Source organism: Protobothrops mucrosquamatus, unplaced genomic scaffold (genome assembly GCF_001527695.2).
Source record: "Protobothrops mucrosquamatus isolate PMUCROS unplaced genomic scaffold, P.Mucros_1.0 scaffold2624, whole genome shotgun sequence".
NCBI lineage: Eukaryota > Metazoa > Chordata > Lepidosauria > Squamata > Viperidae > Protobothrops > Protobothrops mucrosquamatus.
In genome coordinates, this window is record NW_015388678.1 from 276,348 (window position 1) to 297,278 (window position 20,931).

Below are 20,931 nucleotides of genomic sequence, written 5' to 3' on the forward strand. Positions count from 1 at the left end.
AGCGAAGGGGGTCAGCCGTCCAAACACTTATTAGGAGCGATCGCATGCGCTTTTTTTTTTTTTTCAAGAGTTGGAGGCACAGCCAACCTGATCCCTGGTCCCCAGCGCCGCCCGTGGTTTGCCGAGCTCGGGACGAGATCCCAGCAAGAAGAGCGAGGGGTGAATATCTAGGCTACCGATGGGGAAGGAACAGCGGGCCGGAAGCGTTAGGAGGGATGCTGTTTCTGTAATCTCCGCTCGGCGGCGGCGGCCAACATCCTGCGTCGCAAAGTGAGGGAGTCGGAGGCTGCTCCTTCAGCCTGGGAGGAGAAGTCCGGGATGGGATCATCAGAGCTTTTGTCAAGGTAGCGCCTGGAAAAACAGGAAGAGATTTTTTTTTTGTGGCCATTACAGGGATCGCTCTTGGGCTTGCCTGCCGCTTCGCTTTTGTTGAACAAAGTGTCTTTCGGCTGCGCTCAATCAGTTCATCAGCAACTACAGGAAGTGCTCGACTTTAGTGACCGTTCAAAGAAACAACGGCACTGGAAGAAGTGGCTTATGACCGTTTTTCACAGTTACGGCCTTTCTAGCCTCCTCTATGACCATGTGGTCAAAATTCAGAGGCTTGGCAAAAAGTTCGTCTTTATGACGGTCGCAGTGTCGTAGTGTCTGACAAGCAAAGTCAATGCGGAAGCCAGATTCACTTAACAACTGTGGCAAGAAAGGTCGTAAAAGGGGACACAAAACTCACTTCACAAATTCACGCTAAACAATATAAATTTGGGGCTATTTTTGCAGCGCCGTTGTAACTTTAAATGGTCACCCAAACGAATGCTTGTAAGTTAAGAGCTACTTGTCATCTTGTGCTCAGCACTTACAATCCCCATAGGCAGAGAAAGAGATGCGCACAGGGTCTTCAGACACACACACACAAACACACAGAGGACATCTGCAGAGTCCAGAATTACAGAATCACAGAGTTGGAAAGGACCTTTGGAGGTCATCTAGTCCAACCCCCTGCTCGAGCAGGAGACCCTTACAGAATTACAGCACAACAGAGTTGGAAGGTCCAGACTAGTGACAGCAGAATCAACCATCACACAGTAGTATCAAAATATCCAAACGTGCCTCTAGTTCTTTTTTTGCTAAATCTTCTCAATGGATCTTTCAGGAAAGGCTCTGTAAATGTTGTGTATGGCCTGTGGTTGGGGGAACCGCGGGGGAGGAAATATCCCAACTTGCCCAGAGCCTCCTCCAGACACACACACACCTGCGTGCTTGTTGCAACAGCTCCTCCTTCCTCTGAAGCAGCATCCTCTGCCTCTCGTCAGCCGACTTGGAGAAACGGCTGCCTCTCACCTCGAAGTCCTCCGTCTCGGCAGCTTCCGCTTCGGCTTCATTAAATGCCGCCGTGTCTTCCAGCCTGGAGCTGAGCTCAAGCGGGATCCTTGCCATCTGCCAGGCAGGGCGAAAGGGGGGAAAGAGAACCATGGACCGTTTGCGTTTGTTCGTTTATGAATTCGGTCAACACGTTTCTTACGACAACGGAGCACGAGAGGAGGAAATTGGCAATTGGTAACAAAATGCACACAAGAGGAAAAGAGGGGGGGGGGAAACATTGTAAAAAGCTGTAAAGGTGGGCATCCCTGTCCTGAAGTAATTGACTCAGCCAATTCCTTACAGAGAAAACTCTCTCTGTACAGATAGCAATTGCAATAGCACTTAGACTTATATACCGCTTCACAGTGCTTTGCTGCCCTCTCTAAGCAGTTTACAGAGTCAGCCTTTTGCCCCCCCAACAATCTGGGTCTTCATTTTACCAATCCCGGAAGGATGGAAATTCTGAATCAACCTTGTGCTGGTCAGGATTGAACTCCTTGACAGTGGGCAGAGTCAGCCTGCACTACTGCATTCTAACCACTGCGCATCATGGATGGATGGGCAATAGCACTTAGACTTATATACCGCTTCACGGTGCTTTACAGCCCTCTCTTAGCCCTCTAAGGATGAATGGATGGATAGAAGGAAGGGCAATAGAACTAGCACTTAGACCAGGGGTAGGCAACCTTGGCTCTTTCATGACTTGTGGACTTCAACTCCCAGAATTCCTGAGCCAGCATGGCTCAGCTTGGAAACCTCGTCCTTTCCCCTCAGCGTGGCTGGCTCAGGAATTCTGGGAGTTGAAGTCCACGAGTCATAAAAGAGCCAAGGTTGCCTACCCCTGACTTAGACTTATATACCGCTTCACAGTGCTTTACAGCCCTCTCCAAATGGTTTACAGAGTCAGCCTATTGTCGCCAACAATCTGGGTCCTCATTTTACCGACCTCGGAAGGATGGAAGGCTGAGTCAATCTCCAGCCGGTTAGGATCGAACTTTTGGCAGTGGGCAGAATTAGCCTGCAATACTATATTCTAACCACTGCACCACCACAACTTTTAATTATAGCCTTCTTTTCCCACCTTACCTCCATGTCCTCTTCAGCTTCTTCTTGATCGGTACTCTGCCTTTCTACAGGACTGTTCAAAGCTGGTCGGATACTGTCAGAACGCTGTGCATGTTTTTTTTAAAAAAACAAAACAGAATTAACTGATATGGAAAACATGAAAACTTCCTTTTTTGTAAGCACTTAAAATTGCATAATGGATCCTGCTGAAGCTCCCATCCCAAGGCCATGGAGAACACGGACTGATTATTTTTTTTCGTTCAAATTTTATTAGTTTATCAGAATAGAAAACACAAAAGAAAAATGAAAATAATGGGGAACTAGGGGAGGAAAAAGGGAAGTGTAGGTAGGGAAAAAGGGAAAAAAGAAAAGAAAAACACTGACTTCTGACTCTTTTTAGCACAGTAAAAGATAGTAACATTACAGCCTCAAATTTTTGCTTTTATCTCGTAATATGTATTAGCCATTTCTATAACAACAAACCTATTTAGTCAGCAAAACCCAAAATTTCATTTTTTTTCCATCTCAAGCACAAAATCCAGAATTGGTTTCCAAGTGGAAACAACATTGGATATATTCTTTATTTTAAATAAAGCAGTGAATTCAACCGTCTCTACTTTTTTTCCTTGTGGGAAGTAATATATATTTGTATTTGCACATTAATCTTTATAAACTATAAGGTTTATAGTTCATAAAGATTAATAAGTCATTTATCAGACTTGCAAGGCTGCAAAGACTTCTATCTATCTATCTATCTATCTATCTATCTATCTATCTATCTATCTATCTATCTATCTATCTCCTTCTTCTTTCTCCTTCTCCCTGTTCATCTCTCTCATCTATCTACCTGTTTTCATCTATCTCTCATCTATCTACTTATCTCCTATCTATCTATCTATCTATCTATCTATCTATCTATCTATCTATCTATCTATCTATCTATCTATCTATCTATCATCTATCATCTCTCTCCTTCTCCTTCTTTCTCCTTCTCCCTCTTCATCTCTCTCATCTATCTACCTATTTCTCATCCATCCATCCATCCATCCATCCATCCATCCATCCATCCATCCATCCACCTACCTACCTACCTACCTACCTACCTACCTACCTACCTACCTATCTCACCTATCTGTCTGTCTGTCTGTCTGTCTGTCTAATGTATAATTCAGGAACACTGTGTGCATTCTGCACCATAGACATTTTGAAGAATTAGCTGAGCTGAAACTGCACCCTCTGAATTCCCAGTTTCTTTTGTAAGGATGGTTCACAAGCCCATGGAAGGGCTTTAAAAGCTTGTGTGGTCTTTACAACTGTAAATACTCACTGTTATCAAGTAGACCAGACAGGAAACCAGACGAGTTAATTCTACTTTGTTGTAAGGCTACATTAACAGACTCGTGCAAGTTTGAAAGTACAAATCTCCTACTGTCTCTTTTAGAGCCTGAGAAACTGGCAAAAGTCCCTTCTGAGCCTCTTGCTCCATCCACTCTACAGCTGCGGGCTATGCCCTCTCTTATCTGATCGTTTCCTAGCCAGCATCTCTTTCCCCGCCTCCATAACCTCTTTCCCGCATACCATTACATTATGTCACAACTCTATGGTAGCTTCTTACATGGTTATTACCATGTTATTATGGTAGCTTCTTACATGGTTATTATCTACCAGTTAAATAAGATAACACAGATAAGACAGATGGACACACCAAAACTTGAAGAGATCAATCCACAAAATCATCTGCCTTTGAAAAAAATATCTGGCAGTTATTTGATGATTTTGTTCCCTATATCTTTTGGACAACGAATGTATTGTCTTAAAGCTTCAGCGTTATACGTTCAATTTCATATCACTGACAATAGGAAATTCAGAGGGGTTGTGTTTTGTTTTGTTTTTGGCAAGGCCCTTGACTGTGGAATAATATGAAAAGTAATTTGCATCCTACTCCAAAAACACTTTGTTTTTTTAATCAAACCCAACAACATTCAGAGTTGACTAGGTGGAGTAGAAAGGACTCCACACAGCTCATCCCAACCAGGTTTGACAATACGCCACAAAACAATTCCAAATGGGTGGAGTAGACCACACAGCCTTTTAAAGATCTTCCATGGGCTTGTGAACCATCCTAACAAAAGGAACTGGGAATTCAGAAGGTGCAGTTTTAATCCAGCTAATCTTTCAAAATATCTGTGGTGCAGAATGCACACAATATTCCTGAATTATATATACTGTATTTTGAGGGAGGGGGGATGGATTAGATAGATTAGGTAGGTAGGTAGATTAGACAGATAGGTAGGTATGTAGGTATGTAGATCAGATAGATAGATAGATAGATAGATAGATAGATAGATAGATAGATAGATAGATAGATAGATAGATAGATAGATAGATAGATAGATAGATAGACAGACAGACAGACAGACAGACAGACAGACAGACAGAGACAGACAGAGAGTGAGAACGATGGATGGATGGATGGATGGATGGATGGATGGATGGATGGATGGATGGATGGAGAGACAGACAGACGGACAGACAGAGAGACGATAGGAGAGAGAGAGAGAGAGAGAGAGAGAGAGAGAGAGAGAGAGAGAGAGAGAGAGAGAGATGATAGATGGTGCTAAATGATTTTATTTGTTAATGATTTTATCCATTGTGTTCTATGGTTTTTGATTGTAATGGTTTTTAATGTTTCAGTGTTGTCTGCTATAAGCTGCCGAGAGACGTTGAATATGAGATGGGCAGAAAATAAATTTCATAATAAATAAACAAATAAATATGAGAGAGAGAGAGAGAGAGAGAGAGAGAGAGAGAGAGAGAGAGAGAGAGAGAGAGAGAGAGAGAGAGAGAGAGAGAGATGATAGAAAGACTGACAGAAGACCATATAGATAGTAGACAACGACAAGGATCATAAGACAGTGGTGACAGATGTAGCAGCGCCAGGTGACAGCCGCATCAGGGAGAAGGGGCAGCAGAAGCCGGAGACGTTCCAGGGCTTGAAGGAGGAATTGGAGAGGATATGGAAAGGAAAGGCCCTGGGGGAGTAGGAGCAACTCAGGGCTGGGACTTCTTAGCAGGGACAGGAGCCCCAAGAGATCCCAGGAATGCCGTCGGAGCTCCATGTCCAGAAAAGTGCAGTGCCCTCAAACTCCCACCCCAAGTATCTTGCCCAGTTCACAGTCCGTTGTGTTGGACCCACCTGTGTTGGGAAAGGCACCTGGATGCGTCCCTCTAAAATATTGTCGGTTGTTATTTCTACTGAGCGGGTCAGCTGCAGGTCCTGGAGAACGAGGTGGTAAGGAACCTGGGGGAACATCTCCTGGATCTGATGGGCCTAGGGAAACAACGCCAAAATTGCTCAGGAATTAAATCAGCTGACAAAAATCTCCAACCATCCAGATCGGCATTTTTTTATGACTTAACAACAGTCCGTTTAGTGACTATTCAAAGTTACAACTGAAAAAAAAGGAACTTGTGAACGTTTTTCACACTTATGGCCATTGCAGAAGCCCCACGGTCACGTGATCAAAATTCGGACACTTGGCCACTGACTCGTACTTATGACGGTTGCAGCGTCCCGGAGTCACGTGATCCGCTTTTGCAACCTTCTGACGAGCAAAGTCAACGGGGAAGCCGGATTCACTGAACAACCGTGCTGCTAACTTAACAACTGCAGTGATTGACTTTAACAACTGTTGCAAAAAAAGGTCATAAAAGTGGGCAAAACCCACTTTAAAACTGTCTCACTTAGCAACAGAAATTCCGGGCTCCACTGTGGTCGTAAGTCAAGGACTACCTGTATTTGGCCCAATATTTCTCAATCTAAGCCACTTTCAGGTGTGTGGACTTCAACTCCCAGAATTCCCCAGTCGTGAGGTAAATCTTTTTCTCTCCATCATTTATTCCACAGCAATGGATGATAGTTTGTAAACATTTAGGCTACAAGAGAGGGGCTAACTTTTGGAGACCCCCAAAACGGATGGCGCTACAGACAGGATTTCTTTACACCAACAAAATATAAACTGGGGGGGGGGGCTCACCATGGCGTTGAGCTGAGAGTTGCTGGCCTGAGCGATCCCAAGGATGTTTGTGGTGTGCATCACCTCGACCGAAAAGCTTGGGAGCCAGCTAGCGATGCGAGACCCTGGAGAAGAGAAACCAGAAGATCTCTGAGGGACCCTTCCCTTTCCTTGTCCTCTCTGTGGTTTTCCACACAGGTTCACACATGGCATGCCAACACTTATTTAGCTAAAGCTCGGTCAATGTTCAAGAAATTTAATGTAAAACAAAGGGTTGTTGTTCCCAACTCTGCTGAGCTTTAGGAAGTCTATCAAGGTCTGGCCATTTCCCTAGACCTTTAGGTCATGGAGTATTGCATGTATGAAACCATCCTAAGAATGCTTATATCATAAATGGTCCCCCCTTCTGGAATATTCTCCCGTCAGACCAAATATTTGTGAGTCAATGCCCCACAACTCTTCACCAGACGCACGTTAAGTTAAGCAGGACCATGCAAGCTCCCGAACCTTCTCAACCACCCAGATATTTCGGGCCGGTGAAGATGCCGGAGGACGTGAACTCACCATCGAAGTGGAAGAAGTGATTGTGCTGGTTGAGGTGAGGCCTGCCTTCGGCTGCTGCCACAGGGGGCAGGTTTTCATCCAGGTTCTCCCTCTGGTGATCCTCTGGAGCCTGCTGGTGGTCTGCAATGTTCAGGGACATCCTACAGGTCGGGCAGGAGGTGTCCTGCTCGAGCCAGGAGCGCAGGCATGAGCTAAGAAGAAAGAGAAAAACCTACATGGATTTCCTTAGACTAGGGAACGAAAGGAATGTTTGTACGAGCGTGCTGGTTTTCTTGCAGACGTTTCATGACCCCAACTAGGTAACATCATCAGTGCTACGTAGTTAAGGAGAGCCACTTGCTGTCAGTTTATATCCTGGCGTCTTGCCTGTCTGGGGGGTATTAAGGATTCTTTGGTTGGGCTGTTTACTAATATTTGTATGTTTGTTTTCATTCGTAATGAAAGAAATGTTTCTGTGATGAACGGTTGAGGGAGCCACGGTGGAAATGTCTAGTCCAGGGGTAGGCAACCGTGGCTCTTTTATGACTCGTGGACTTCAACTCCCAGAATTCCTGAGCCAGCGTGGCTCAGCTTAGAAACCTCTCCCTTTCCCCTCAGCATGGCTGGCTCAGGAATTCTGGGAGTTGAAGTCCATGAGTCATAAAAGAGCCAAGGTTGCCTACCTCTGGCCTAGGCCTAGGCCGCTTTATGACTGGTGGACTTCAACTCCCAGAATTCCTGAGCCAGCATGGCTCTACTTGGAAACCTCTCCCTTTCCCCTGGCTGGCTCAGGAATTCTGGGAGTTGAAGTCCATGAGTCATAAAAGGGCCAAGGTTGCCTACCCCTGCTCAAGTTTATCAAAGAGAAGGATCAGAGCAGACACAATAACCGTCTTCCAGTACAGATAATCCTCCACTTACAACAGTTCATTTCGTGAGCGTTCTAAGTTACAACACCAGTGAAAAAAGTGACTTTTGACCATTTTTAACACTTCTGACCATTACAACACCCCTAGGGTCACAGTCAGACACTTGGCAACTGACTCATATTTATGACGGTCGCAGCCTCCCCGGGGTCACGTGATCCCCTTTTGCGACCTTCTGACAAGCAAAGTCAATGGGGGAAGCCGCATTCCCTTAACAACCGTGCTACTAATTTCACAACTGCCGTGATTTGCTTAACAAATGTGGCGAGAAACGTTGTAAAATGGGGCACAACTCACTTAACGAATTCCTCGCCTAGTAACATAAATTCTGGGGTTAATTCTTAGGTCGTTAGGTCGAGGACTACCATGTACTTGAGCAGCTGTCACAAAGAAGAGGGGATGGACAGCGAGGATTGTATTTGCACAGCACCGGAAAAATGAAAAAACACCACGGGAGGAAGAGATAATTAAGAAAATGCTGGACTGTGCGGAAATGGGTAGACTGACACTGAGAATTAATGAACAAGAAGATAAAGAGTATTATCAAACATGGGACCTATTTTATCAACGGTTGGAAAAATGGGACAGAGAGTAAGAACTTAATTGGTATTACTAAACATAATAAATTAACCCAGACAACCCGTTGTTCATTACGCACTAAAGAATTGTAATAACAGAAAATTAATAAAATATTATGTACAAAGAAGACGGGATTAACTTGTTCTCCACAGTGCCAGAAGGCAGGACAATGAAATGATGGGTGGAAGCTTGTCAAAGAGAGATGCAACCTTGAAGTAAGGAGAAATTTCCTGAAATTTGCTAAAGTTTTCAAACAAAGACTGGATAACCATTTGACTGGGATGGTATAAGGTCTTCTGCCTTGAGCAGGGGGTTGGATTGGAAGACCCCCAAGGTCCCTTCCAGTCCTAATGTTCTATGTTTTTTTTTTGTCATCGCCAAGGAAGCAATCAAACATGTAAATGTCCCATCATCCTCATCACCAACACCATCGTCATCATCATCATCACATTGTGCATGACATTTTTCCTTCCATGATCAAAGCTTGTCCAGTTCTGGTGTGGATATTCTGTTGTAGATGGTCAAAATCTTTTTTTTTTAATTGGAAACCAATCTATAGCTGTAGCTATAGAGATGAGAAAGTCAGTTATGAGGTGGACAGAGTTTCAAACTCCGGCTTAAGAATAATGAAGTCAGATAATTATTATGAGATAATGGTTTTAGTTCTCAGTAAACAAATCTTGAAAGTCCTTGGTTCTCACGAACTGACCTTTTGATATCAGAAGTCCGCATTCCATTCTCCGCTCACCTCCCCCCAGGTTCGTAGGCAAACTAAGAAGCAATAGTGGCTGAAACAGCATAAGTGTTCTTCAAGGCTTGACAGACTCGACTTACAATCTTTGGGGTCAATTGCGGTTGTATATCAAGGACAATCTGTATTCTCCACCCTCAACTCTACGGAGACCGAGTGATTTAATAAGGCTAAACATCACTTGATTCATGATGCCAAAGGTAGAAATGATGCCCTAAGTGTCAGGGGCAAAGGATCAGGACCGTATGTTGAGTTTCAGTTGAGATTTATTGCTCAAGCCTACACACAAGAATAAGTTCAGTACTAAACTGGCACCGGATATGGGTCCATGGAATTCAAGAAGGGTTGGACTTGAACCATTTGTGGGAACGTAACGATTCTAGGCTCATGACTTGTTTAACTCCACCCTCGGCTCTGCCTGCTCTTCTCCTACATTAAGTTCATCTCCCAAGGAAAGAAATAATTCCTTTCAAGGTACACGGAAAAACAACGCTGAAGGGGCGGGGCCAGGCTACTCAAGGGAACGCAAATGCTGGCAAGTAGAGAGTAATTATCTTATTAGATCCTGCTTAAAACACTGGCAAATATTTGTGGCGCAGCTTGCAATGAATGACAACAAAGTGGCCTTGAGACCAGAATGGGAAAAGCAGGAGAAGCATCCATCAAAATCACACACTCTTGCTGACTTCAAATCTTAAGGTTGGGTTTACACAACACATGGGAACAGCAATTTCGGCCAAGTCACACAAAACCTTCCCAGAAACTCAGACTTTCTCTGGTGACAGGAGATCCATTAAAATACATTGTTAAGTGGCCACATCTCATATCTCAATGTTCCTGCCCAAACTTCCAGAATACTTCAGATTAAAAAACAACAAAACCTTGCAACATTTCAGTCCAAAATTATCAACGTCCTGTAAGATTTCAGTTGAGAATAGGGAAATCTTCCAAGGTTTGGAGGCGAGAATGCTGAAAATTTGGTGAAAGTACGTAACACAAGAAATGATTTTTGGATGGATGGGCAAACAGACAAAACAGATGATATATCGATTAGCCTTATGAACGTATCAAAAAAATAAAACAAAATAAAATACAGGATCTAACTCTAGGGCAAGAGATAAAAGAAAATACAGTAATAAAATAGTACATATTTGGTAAATACGAAGAAACAACATTCAGATATCAGCTTTACAGGGTACCCCAATCTGATTTTGGAGACATTTAGGGGAACCAATGTAATCATGCAAATAAATCATCATCCTGATTTATTTATATTCAGTGTATGCCGTTAAACTTATTAAGACTCACAACAGTGCTGAGAAGTCCAGCTGAAGTTTTATTGTCGTGGATGAAACGGCAGCCAATCGGCATTTCGTGATAAGAGCAGGCAACTTATTCTACCTTGCCTTGTGTCCCCCCCACCCACCTCCTCCCAGGACTTACTTATGGAAGAGGTGTCCGCAAGGGAGCTTCCGGGCGGCCTGCATGGAATCCCAGCAAATAGCGCAGTCATCGTTGTTGGAGGCCAATTCTTCAGGAGTTGCCACCGCAAACCTAGGGAAGAGAGACGTGACACCAGGGTGAGCTGGACTGTCAGCTACGGGCAGTTTTCGACTTACGACCACAGTTGGGAAAAGAATTTCACTTGCTAAGCTCAGAGCTGAAGAAGCTTCTTGGATGAGAAGCAAAAGATCTTCAAAGAAAAACAAGAAAGTCCAGTTGCCTCGTGAAAAAGCATCTCTGGGACATTCTCATCTGTCCTGTGACCTTCTCCTATTGGTATCTTAGGATTTATCACTTTGTTGCTTGTATGCCCGCTGACAGCTGATGCACCAGAGACAAGCTCCTTGTGTGGCTAGTCAAACTTGGCCGATAAAGAATATTGTGTCGTGTTTTAATTATTTTGCAGCTATGATGAAGGTCACCCCAATTCCCCCCAAAAGCATGAGTATGAGACACACAAGGCCCCAAGCTGGGGGTTTCCAGGTTTCTCGCTCTAGAATTCAAGGATCAGGCTCACCTTGCTTCCATGTTTCCAACCACCCGCAGGTAATTCTTATGGCGCCGCAGTCTGCGCTGAACTTCATGGAACAGGTAGCGCAGCTGCATAAAGATCACCAGACTGGCCATCGACAACCAGATGTTGCCAAACAGCTTCCAAATATATTATTTCCCAAGAAGAGCAGGAAAGCAAATCGCCGTTGCAAGAGAAAGAACACAAATACAGAAAAGAGAATTATTTGACGATGCCCAGTCAAACCTTCTTCAATGAAGCGTTTATCCTATTTAGGACACAGATACTTTATGCCCCAAAATAAAAGGAAATGGATGAATGGCTGCAGAGGTTGAGGGGAGTTAGCCGAGATGGCTGAATTGATTGCTCTGATTAAAGAAAAGAACACAATTATTTTTGTTTCTACTTGGAAACCGCTTTTGGACTTTGTGCCTGAGGTGGGAAAAAATGAAACTTTGATTTTGGGTTTTAACCGATTAGATAGATTTGTTGTTACAGAAATGGCTAGTTTATGCTATTATGTAAAAGTAAAAAGTTGAAGTTTGATGTTATCTTATTCTACTGCACCAAAGGGAGCTGGAAGTCAATGCCTTTCTTTTTCCCCTTTTCCCTACACTTTCCCCTCACCTATTTTTCCTATTTTTTTGTATTTCCAACCAGTGGAACAGCTTACCCCCAGAAATCGTGGGCGCTCCATCACTGGAGATTTTTAAGAAGAGACTGGACAGTCATCTGTCTTAGTATAGGGTCTCCTGCTTGAGCAGGGGGCTGGACTAGAAGACCTCCAAGGTCCCTTCAAGCTCTATTCTATTCTATTCTATTCTATTCTATTCTATTCTATTCTATTCTATTCTATTCTATTCATTATTAACTTGCCACAGCCAACTCACTACGGCCAATTTGCTGGGGGACAACTCGTCATGGGCAATTCACCACGGGAGAGCTTGCTGTGGGGCAATTCAACAACTCAATTTAATTATTTAAAATAATTAAAACATTATTTTAATTTTTGTCATTCACATTTCATTTTCTCCCCCCTCTGGCATCCTTTAATGATTCTGTTCCACTATTTCTTCAACATTAACATAACTCTTGTCCCACCGATAATTGTCCTGTGGCGACTCGGCCCAGATGAGTTGCCGTAGACGCTCTGCATTCTATAAAGGCTAGCCCCGCATCACGTCTGCCTGATGTGGGACGCACGAAACAATTTATTAAACTTTTATACCAGCATATGAATGTGATGCATCAAATCCAGGGACAGCAGCATCAGCTCCATGATGAAATCGGTGTAATAAACGTAGGTGCCTTTGCTCTCCCAGGTGCCTTCATGATTCAGATCCCAGAGATGAATGATGTAACTGGGTGAAGGAAAGAGAAATCTTGAATTGATTTCCCTTGCCAGTTCTATGTGGAAGAGAGCAGCAGCATAAATCTTAAATCTGTCAGGTGCTAATATCAATAAAGGAGAATATTTGCAGCTCCGGGTTGAAATGGGGGGTCCTTGGTGCTCTCTGAATTTGATCAGGTGACCGTGAGGACCGTAAGTGTGAAAAACGGTCATAAGTCACTTTTTTCAGCGCCGGTCACTAAACGAATGCTTGTAAATTGAGGACGACCTGTATTAGATCCATTTTCAGCTACGCCCCATTGGCGTTATCTCTACCAGAAACTTAACCTAGTTACTGAATAAGAAAGTTCTTGGATTTTCACAATACGCTGAACCAGCGTTTCCCAACCTTAGCAATTTTAAGATACGTGGGCTTCAACCCCTACAATTCCCCAGCTGAACGCCACTAGTCCTATTTTTCACACTTTACATTTGAATGACTCCTTTTTAGGTTGCAAAACTCACTTTTATTGCATTTCTGGAAGGCGTCGATAATTACTTGCAAGCTCACAAAGGGGAGCAACAACAGAGGACAAAATAACCGCCCTCATTCTTAGGCCAAACGAATGACAGTCTAATATTGGGCTCACGCCCATGTTGTGAAGGAAATCCTACACAACCGGTTCAACGTAGATATCGTACTTACCGTAAAATCACGTGCACGGTTCTTACGGTGACAAGCAGGGACTGGAGGGGACAAAAAAAATTCACTGATCATTCTCTGAATCTTGAGCAGTTGCCACAAAAACAAGCACACGGCTTTTCCGGTCCTACGAGTTTAAATATTCTTTCCACATTCCACAGTTGGCAGTGGCCAAGATCACAAAAAGATTAAGTTACAGAAATTATATACGTGTCTTCCTGATCTTGGACACTTGCAGTTTTCTTCTGCACAATCCCCCCCCCCCAAAAAAATATCAGAGTAAGATATTTGTTGTAAGAACTTTTGGAGACAATTTTATTAAATGGGTAAGATTGATTTCTACCTCGGAGGAAGCACAAATAGTTGTTAATGGGGAACTGACAAAGCCCTGTGAGATACCAAAAACAGACAAGGCAAGCATTGTTTATTTTAGTTCTTGGAAGTATTGAACAGATATAAGACGAGATGAAAAAAAAATTATGTTGCTCAGCAAGGCGGAGTCATGTCCAACCTGTTTACCACAATTGTTAATTGAACCACTGCATTTGTTAAAAGAATTGTGTGGTCATTAAATGAATCCAGCTTCCCCCCATTGGCTTTGCTTGTCAGGAAGCCAGCTGAGGGGGTCACAAATGGTGATCACGTGATCCCAGAATGCTGTAATTGTCGTAAATACCGGTTGCTAAATGCCCGAATTTTGATCACATGAACATGAGGTTCTATGCTGGTCCTATATGCGAAGACCCTGTCACAAGACTAGAATAACACAGTTAGAAGGGACCTTGGAGGTCTTCTAGTCCAACCCCCTGCTCAGGCAGGAAACCCTACACCATTTCAGACAAATGGTTGTCCAGTCTCTTCTTAAAAACTTCCAGTGTTGGAGCATTCACAACTTCTGGAAGCAGGTTGTTCCACTGGTTAATTGTTCTAATTGTCAGCAAATTTCTCCTTAGTTCTAGGTTGCTTCTCTCCTTGATTAGTTTCCATCTGTTGCTTCTTGTCCTGCCTCCAAGCATTTTGGAGAACAGCTTGACTCCCTCTTCTTTGGGGCAGCCCCTGAGATATTGGAACACTGCTATCATGTCACCCCTGTTTCTTTTCTTTAGACTAGACATGCCCAATTCCAGCAACCATTTTTTAAATGATGATGATGATGATGATGAGTTGGAAGGGACCTTGGAGGTCATCTAGTCCAACCCCCTGCTCAGGCAGGAAACCCTATATCATTTCAGACAAATAGCTGTCCAGTCTCTTCTTAAAAACCTCCAGTGTTGGAGCATTCACCGCTTCTGGATGGCAGGTTGTGTTAGCCTCCAGTCCCCGAATCCTAAGTCTCCTTTTCCAGGGCCGTTATAACTTTGAATGGTTGCTAAACAAATGGTTGTAAGTCAAGGATTACCTGCAGGTGCTTCAAAGGAAAACTTCAACTCTGCTTATAAAAGCCTGCTTACGTTTTGATAAGCAATGCCAGTTCAGATTTTATTAGTTTACAGCCGCAGGACAGTTTGCAGAATTTATTTATTTTTTTAAATTCAGTGTGTTTTAGAGAGAAACCTAATGCTGGATCCATAGACAAGTTACGAGAGGAAAGTAAATAGGTAAAAAGGATAAGTAATGGGTAACAAAAAATGACTGTTGTATGAAGTAACTTGAAAGAGGAAACTGAATATTTGTTAACTCTGCTAAACAGGAAAAGCTTGCAAATCCTATGAAAGACAGGCTCAAAAAACAAACTACAGAACCACAGGTAGTTCTCAACCTGCGACCACAATTGAGCCCAAAATTTACGTTGCTAAGTGAGACATTTGTTAAGTGAATGTTGCCCCATTTACGGCCTTCACATTATCCAGGGACACGGCAACCGTCATAAATATGAACCAGTTGTCAGGTGTCTGAATTTTGATCACGTGACCGTGGGGACACTGTAACGGTTGTAGGTGTGAAAAAAAACAGTCATAAGTCACTTTTTTCAGTGCTGTTGTAATTTTGGCCACTAAATGAATTGTTGTAAATCAAGGACGACCTCTATTTATTTTATTTTTTAAAAAAAAAACCTTTTAAATTGAATAAAGTGCCGTTCAGAACAATCCATTGCTACTCAGAATCTCTGCCAGGCCTATCCTGACGCCCCCAAAAGGCCTGAGGGTCATCACAATGACACACTGAACACAAGAAAGGAATGTGATGCCACTGCAAAAGGACGCAGGTATTTAAGGGGTCCTGTCAATCAAGTCGAGGGGCCAAAATAGACAAGGTCTCTGGTCGGCTGGTAAAGCCGAGCTGGAGAACCGCCTGCATCATAACCAACTGCCAGGAAGACAAGAAGCTGGAAATTGCCATTCCCAATGCAGACAATCCAAACTCTTTATAGATTTTTTGGGGTATGTGTCAAATAAAGAATCAAAGGACTATAGTAGTTTGTAGAAAGGGAGGCTAAGCTAATAAATAGCCTATAAGTCTATTGAAACCTTTTAACCTTGGTAGGTCAAATGTGGCGGCTATTAGGCCAAGGCTATTAATTTTAATTATAATTACGTAATTATAAGGGTGAGAGTTTAAACTCTGAAGTGCATGCCTCCTGTGCTTATGGGAAGAGGTTTGGGAGGAGAACATTCCTAGCTGGCAAATGCTGCAATCCTGAACTGATTATATTAAAAACAAGGTTAAGAAAGACAGACAAATTTGTTCTTGAAAACGAGCTAGGTCAGGGGTAGGCAACCTTGGCTCTTTTATGACTCGTGGACTTCAACTCCCAGAATTCCTGAGCCAGCACAGCTGGCGATCACGTGACCGTGGGATGCTGCAAACACGGTAAACACATGCCAGTTGCCCAGTGGCCGAACCGTGATCACATGACCACGGGGAAAGCCGTGAGAGTCGTAAGTACGAGGAATGGTTGTAAGTCACTTCAGTTCGGGCGTAATTTTGAATGGGTGCAATACGAATGGTTGTTAAGTTACAAATGATCTGCGCTGGCTACTTAACCATATGAAAAACCAATTTCCAGCATATACAGGAAGTCCTTGACTTACCACACTTCGTTTACAACGGCACTGAAAAATGTGACTTATGACCATTTTTCACACTTACGACCATTGCAGCATCCCCATGATCACATGATCCAAATTCAGAGGCTTGGCAACTGACTCACATTTACAACGGTTGTAGTGTCCCGGGGTTACGTGATCCCCTTTTGCGACCATCTGACAAGCCAAGTCAATGAGGAAGCCAGCTTCACTTAACAACCGGGTTACTAGATAATCAACTGCAGTGATTCGCTTAACAACCGTAAAAATGGGGCAAACCTCGCTTAAGAAATGTCTCACTTAACCACAGATATTTTGGGCTCAACTGTGGTCGTTAAGTCGAGGACTACCTGTGCTGGCTAAAGACACAAAAATAAATGTAACACACAAACACAGCGTGTGCACAACGACGCCTGATGAACCAGAAAGCCTAAAAGGTATGTGATTTAATCGGGAATCTCACCTCCGCAGTCATGAAGGAGAGCGTGTGCATGCCGTGGGCGTAGCCGATGACACCGCACACCACCGCGAGGCCACAGCAGGAAAGCAACATGACAACCAGCAGCGTCAGGACTCGAATGTGGCTGTTCAACGGCGTGGTGGGCGAAAAAGACAACTGGAAAATACCAGCAAATGAGTTAGAAAATGGCCACAACTCTTTCTGGTCATCAGTTGAGACTATTCAGAAGATTCAGAACAACACCCCCCCCCCCCCCCATAGTTTGCCTTTAAGGAGATCTGGTGAATAGTTTCAAGTTAGTTTCAATCTGAAAGTTTCCAGGGTTTGAGAAATATTGTAATTGACTCTGGGCAGCTCTAGATGTATTATTCATTATTATGGCATCTCAACACATTGAGTAATCCTCTGTCTCTTTAAAAGCCACCAATGAGTGACAAGGGTTCTGAGCCTAGATGTGACACAGTCTGTATCCCCTGCCAAGAATCAACTTTCACAACCAGAACAGGAGATCAAAAGGAATTTTGGAAAGGTTAGCATTAAAGACCCAGCTCCATTACTCTATTCTAGCTTTTTGGCAGGGCACCCAAATTTGTGGCCCATTTCATGCACAAAAGAAAAGTGATTCTTGCACCCCCAAATATCAAATGACAAATTGGAGTTCCCCTATCCCTTGCCCAGATATGTGGAGAAATAAACTTACATATTCAAACCTGTCTTTGCACAGCTGGACCATGAGATGTAAGAAGACAAGTCCAGAAAACCAGAGACACCACATGACCACTTCATCTACCGTCTGGACATTTAACACCCCAAAAATAAAAATAAACTTGTAGAAGATAAAGTTCCAAAACTTGTCCTTGAGATGCTGAAAAAGAGATTTGCACAGAGAGTCATTATTCTTGAATTATTCAAAGGTCATATCACACAGTGTGAACTATTATGCAATAGGATAAGCTATAATTGGGTCACTAATTGGTGAATGGATGTTTAACTAAACTGCAGAGGGATAGTCATGCGTAATTCACTTAAGGTTTATTCTAAAATTGAAGCATACTACTTTCTTTCTGAACATTTAATAAATTAAAAAAAAGATAAAACATACTGAGTAGCTATTTTTGAATAATTTTCGGGGTGTGTGTGTGTGTGTGTGTGGAATTGCACCTAAAAATTAAAAATTTTGCTCTCATGGGCTGAGATAATAAAAATATGTGATGCACATTAAAGAATATGAATTTAATGAATATAATTCACCCATCACTCAACATTCGTTAAACTTAATGGTCATGCCAAACCATCATTCCTTACCTGCCTTTCACTAACACGGAGGGGACCAAAAACAATGGTCTGTATTAACTTTGCAATCAACATCAGAATGCAACAGGCTGTATTCACCAGCACCTGGGGGGAAATAAAATAAAATAGAAGAACTAGAATTAGAATTGTTAGGTATTAACTTTATGTCCCACCCATCTCACTATCAAGCAACTTTGAATACAACAGAATCTCACTATGAATAGAATAGAATAGAATAGAATAGAATAGAATAGAATAGAATAGAATTATGGGTTAGAATAGAATAGAATAGAATAGAATAGAATAGAATAGAATAGAATAGAATAGAATAGAATAGAATAGAATAGAATTATGGTTTAGAATAGAATAGAATAGAATAGAATAGAATAGAATAGAATAGAATAGAATAGAATAGAATAGAATAGAATCCATCGCTGGAGGTTTTTAAGAAGCGATTGGACAGTCATTTGTCTGAAATGGTATTGGGTCGCCTGCTTGAACAGGATGTTGGACTAGAAAACCTCCCAAGGTCCCTTCCAGTTCTGTTATTCTGTTTGGAGCGGAGCAGAATGGAACAGAACATGGAATGGAACAGAACAGCTCATCTGTAAACTGAATCTCAAAAAGAACAAGAGTACCAAAGTGTCCTAAAACTCAGATTTACTTGGGACAAAATGTAACACCCACTTAGGACAGCCAACAGCCGCATATGCAGGCTGTGGAAGATGAGAACCCACAACTACTAACATTAATATAGCATCTCTTTAAAATTTGTAATCAAAATGATGTGTAGCAAACAAAGCAAAGAACAAAGACATATTAATACACACTTCATTATTTAAAGTCAAAAGATTTCAAACAAGGGCTAATCCGCAGTTATGAGAATCAAGCAATTAATAAGAAGCTGTAATTCTGATTGCACACCGTAGACATACACCTTCTTGTCTGTCATTTTTATGGCATTTATCCATAACACCCGAGTCACCATCTAGGTTTTAATTACGTATTCAGTGGTTTATTCTGGAGTTAAAAATATGACAGGGCTTGATGTTTTCACTCCACGTACATGTAAAACAACAGAAGTCACATAATGAAAAAAATCTGATACAAGCCAAAATAGATTTTTAAGTAGATCTGACTAATTCAGCTATACATAAGCAAGTCATTCATCCTAACCATTATTTCTTGCAACCCGAGAATCCTTTACACAAAACCTTGCAGAACAAAGTTCAAAAACAACTCTATAGGTGATGGGAGCTGCAATCCAAAAAACCCCTGGAGGGCATCCAGCTGTTCATCCCAGGTTAAGAATCATGCCTGTACCCCAACTCTTCTTCACATTGACTTCAAAGCAACTCCAATGCCCCCTCTCCCCCAGTTCTTTAGGCCCTCATATCTTCCCCTGGACTGCAAGGCCATCAAACCGGTCAGTCCTAGAAGAGATCAACCCTGACTGCTCTTTAGAAGGCCAGATCCTGAAGTTGAAACTCAAGGACTTTGGCCACCTAAGGAGAAGGAAGGACTCACTGGAGAAGAGCCTAATGCTGGGAAAGATGGAGGGCAAGAGAAGAAGGGGATGACAGAGAATGAGGTGGCTGGATGGAGTCCCTGAAGCAGTAGGAGTGAGCTTAAATGGACTCCAGAAGATGGTAGAGGACAGGAAGGCCTGGAGGAACGTTGTCCATGGGGTTGTGATGGGTCGGACATGACTTTGCAATTAACAACAACAACAACACCTTCCACAATTTCCTTTATCATACTACACGGACCCCAGAAAACATCTTCTACCCACACATCACCCAAAGCCCACCTAGACCTGGGAAGCTTCCTAGAGCTTTCTGGAGGTCCCTCCCACTCAATCCAACCTACACAGGGTTGCTTTCATGAGTGGTCTGACCAGCTCACATCTCCTCTTCCTGTCCTAATTTTACTTCCTGACTGACACACTGGCCCCACAATTGTGCTATTGGCCCAATTTTCCCAACATGGCTAGGAGATAAGGGCCTCTTTGGACAAATGCCATCCTCCTGGTCTATGCTGGCCTCGGATGATAGGGCTTCTCCAAATGAGACTGACCCACAACTGTCATCACTCTCTCTGTTTGTTGTACAGATGAGAAAGAAGAGTAGGCATGGGTCCTTTGATAGCGAGGTAGGCCCATCCAATGCTTTTTGACTACAATTCCCAAAAAATTGGACAGCCGAGGAGGATGGAGCTCTCCAAATGCTGGTGGCCAACACGGTCTCTGAAGACCCATCCCTCAATCCCACTGATGAGGAGGGAGCCTTCAGCAGCAGCCTCTTCTGCCAGCCGGGATGGCTAAGGGTGGGACTACAATGCCCATCTTCCCTGAAGACGCTGGCCAGGGTAGAAGAAACTAGAATTGGGACACTCCCACGCAGGGGGGCAAAGAGGTCCCCCAAAGTTGATGAACTATCCCTGCCATTGCCCTCTCCTAGCAGCTAGGGAACATGGGAGTCAGAGTCCATGCCTAAGGCTCTCGAATCACCCCTCTTATTGTTCAATATTTCCAGCTGGGGATCATGGGAGCTGGAGTCCCAAGGAACCCGGAGCACCCAGCCCTGCTACCTAGGCATAATGAGGGTCACCCCCAGAAGATGCTGCCTATTGACACCGCCGGAGACCATCCTACCCATGCCCCCCTCCTGCTAGCTGGGGAACATGGCATTGAGAATCTGCTTCTGAGCTCTCCAATCACCCCTCCTATCACCCAGTCCTCCCAGCTGGGGACCATGGGAGTCAGACTCCACTCAACACTCTCCAGGAGCGCCCAGTTGTGCTAGGAGGGCAGGCCAATCCCCAGAAGGAGCACCCTCCCTGCCTCCCCAGGCTCCTATACTCCCCC

At 43.3% G+C, this 20,931-nt stretch overlaps 1 protein-coding gene across 1 annotated transcript in view; it reads right to left on the reverse strand.

The window, feature by feature from the left end:
• Positions 1 to 56: 56 nt before the first annotated feature.
• The window catches only part of AMFR (autocrine motility factor receptor), a 21,044-nt gene continuing 169 nt past the window's right edge, over positions 57 to 20,931 (reverse strand). The window contains exons 2-15 of the mRNA XM_015825406.1: positions 19,001 to 19,053; positions 18,078 to 18,170; positions 17,473 to 17,637; positions 16,776 to 16,928; positions 13,290 to 13,330; positions 12,482 to 12,614; positions 11,260 to 11,393; positions 10,683 to 10,793; positions 7,005 to 7,195; positions 6,462 to 6,565; positions 5,621 to 5,755; positions 2,446 to 2,529; positions 1,250 to 1,434; positions 57 to 351 (exon numbers count right to left, since the gene is read on the reverse strand). Coding sequence (XP_015680892.1) covers positions 207 to 351; positions 1,250 to 1,434; positions 2,446 to 2,529; positions 5,621 to 5,755; positions 6,462 to 6,565; positions 7,005 to 7,195; positions 10,683 to 10,793; positions 11,260 to 11,393; positions 12,482 to 12,614; positions 13,290 to 13,330; positions 16,776 to 16,928; positions 17,473 to 17,637; positions 18,078 to 18,170; positions 19,001 to 19,053 — 1,727 coding nt within the window. The 3' untranslated portion in view covers positions 57 to 206. The remainder of the gene's footprint in view (positions 352 to 1,249; positions 1,435 to 2,445; positions 2,530 to 5,620; positions 5,756 to 6,461; positions 6,566 to 7,004; positions 7,196 to 10,682; positions 10,794 to 11,259; positions 11,394 to 12,481; positions 12,615 to 13,289; positions 13,331 to 16,775; positions 16,929 to 17,472; positions 17,638 to 18,077; positions 18,171 to 19,000; positions 19,054 to 20,931) is intronic.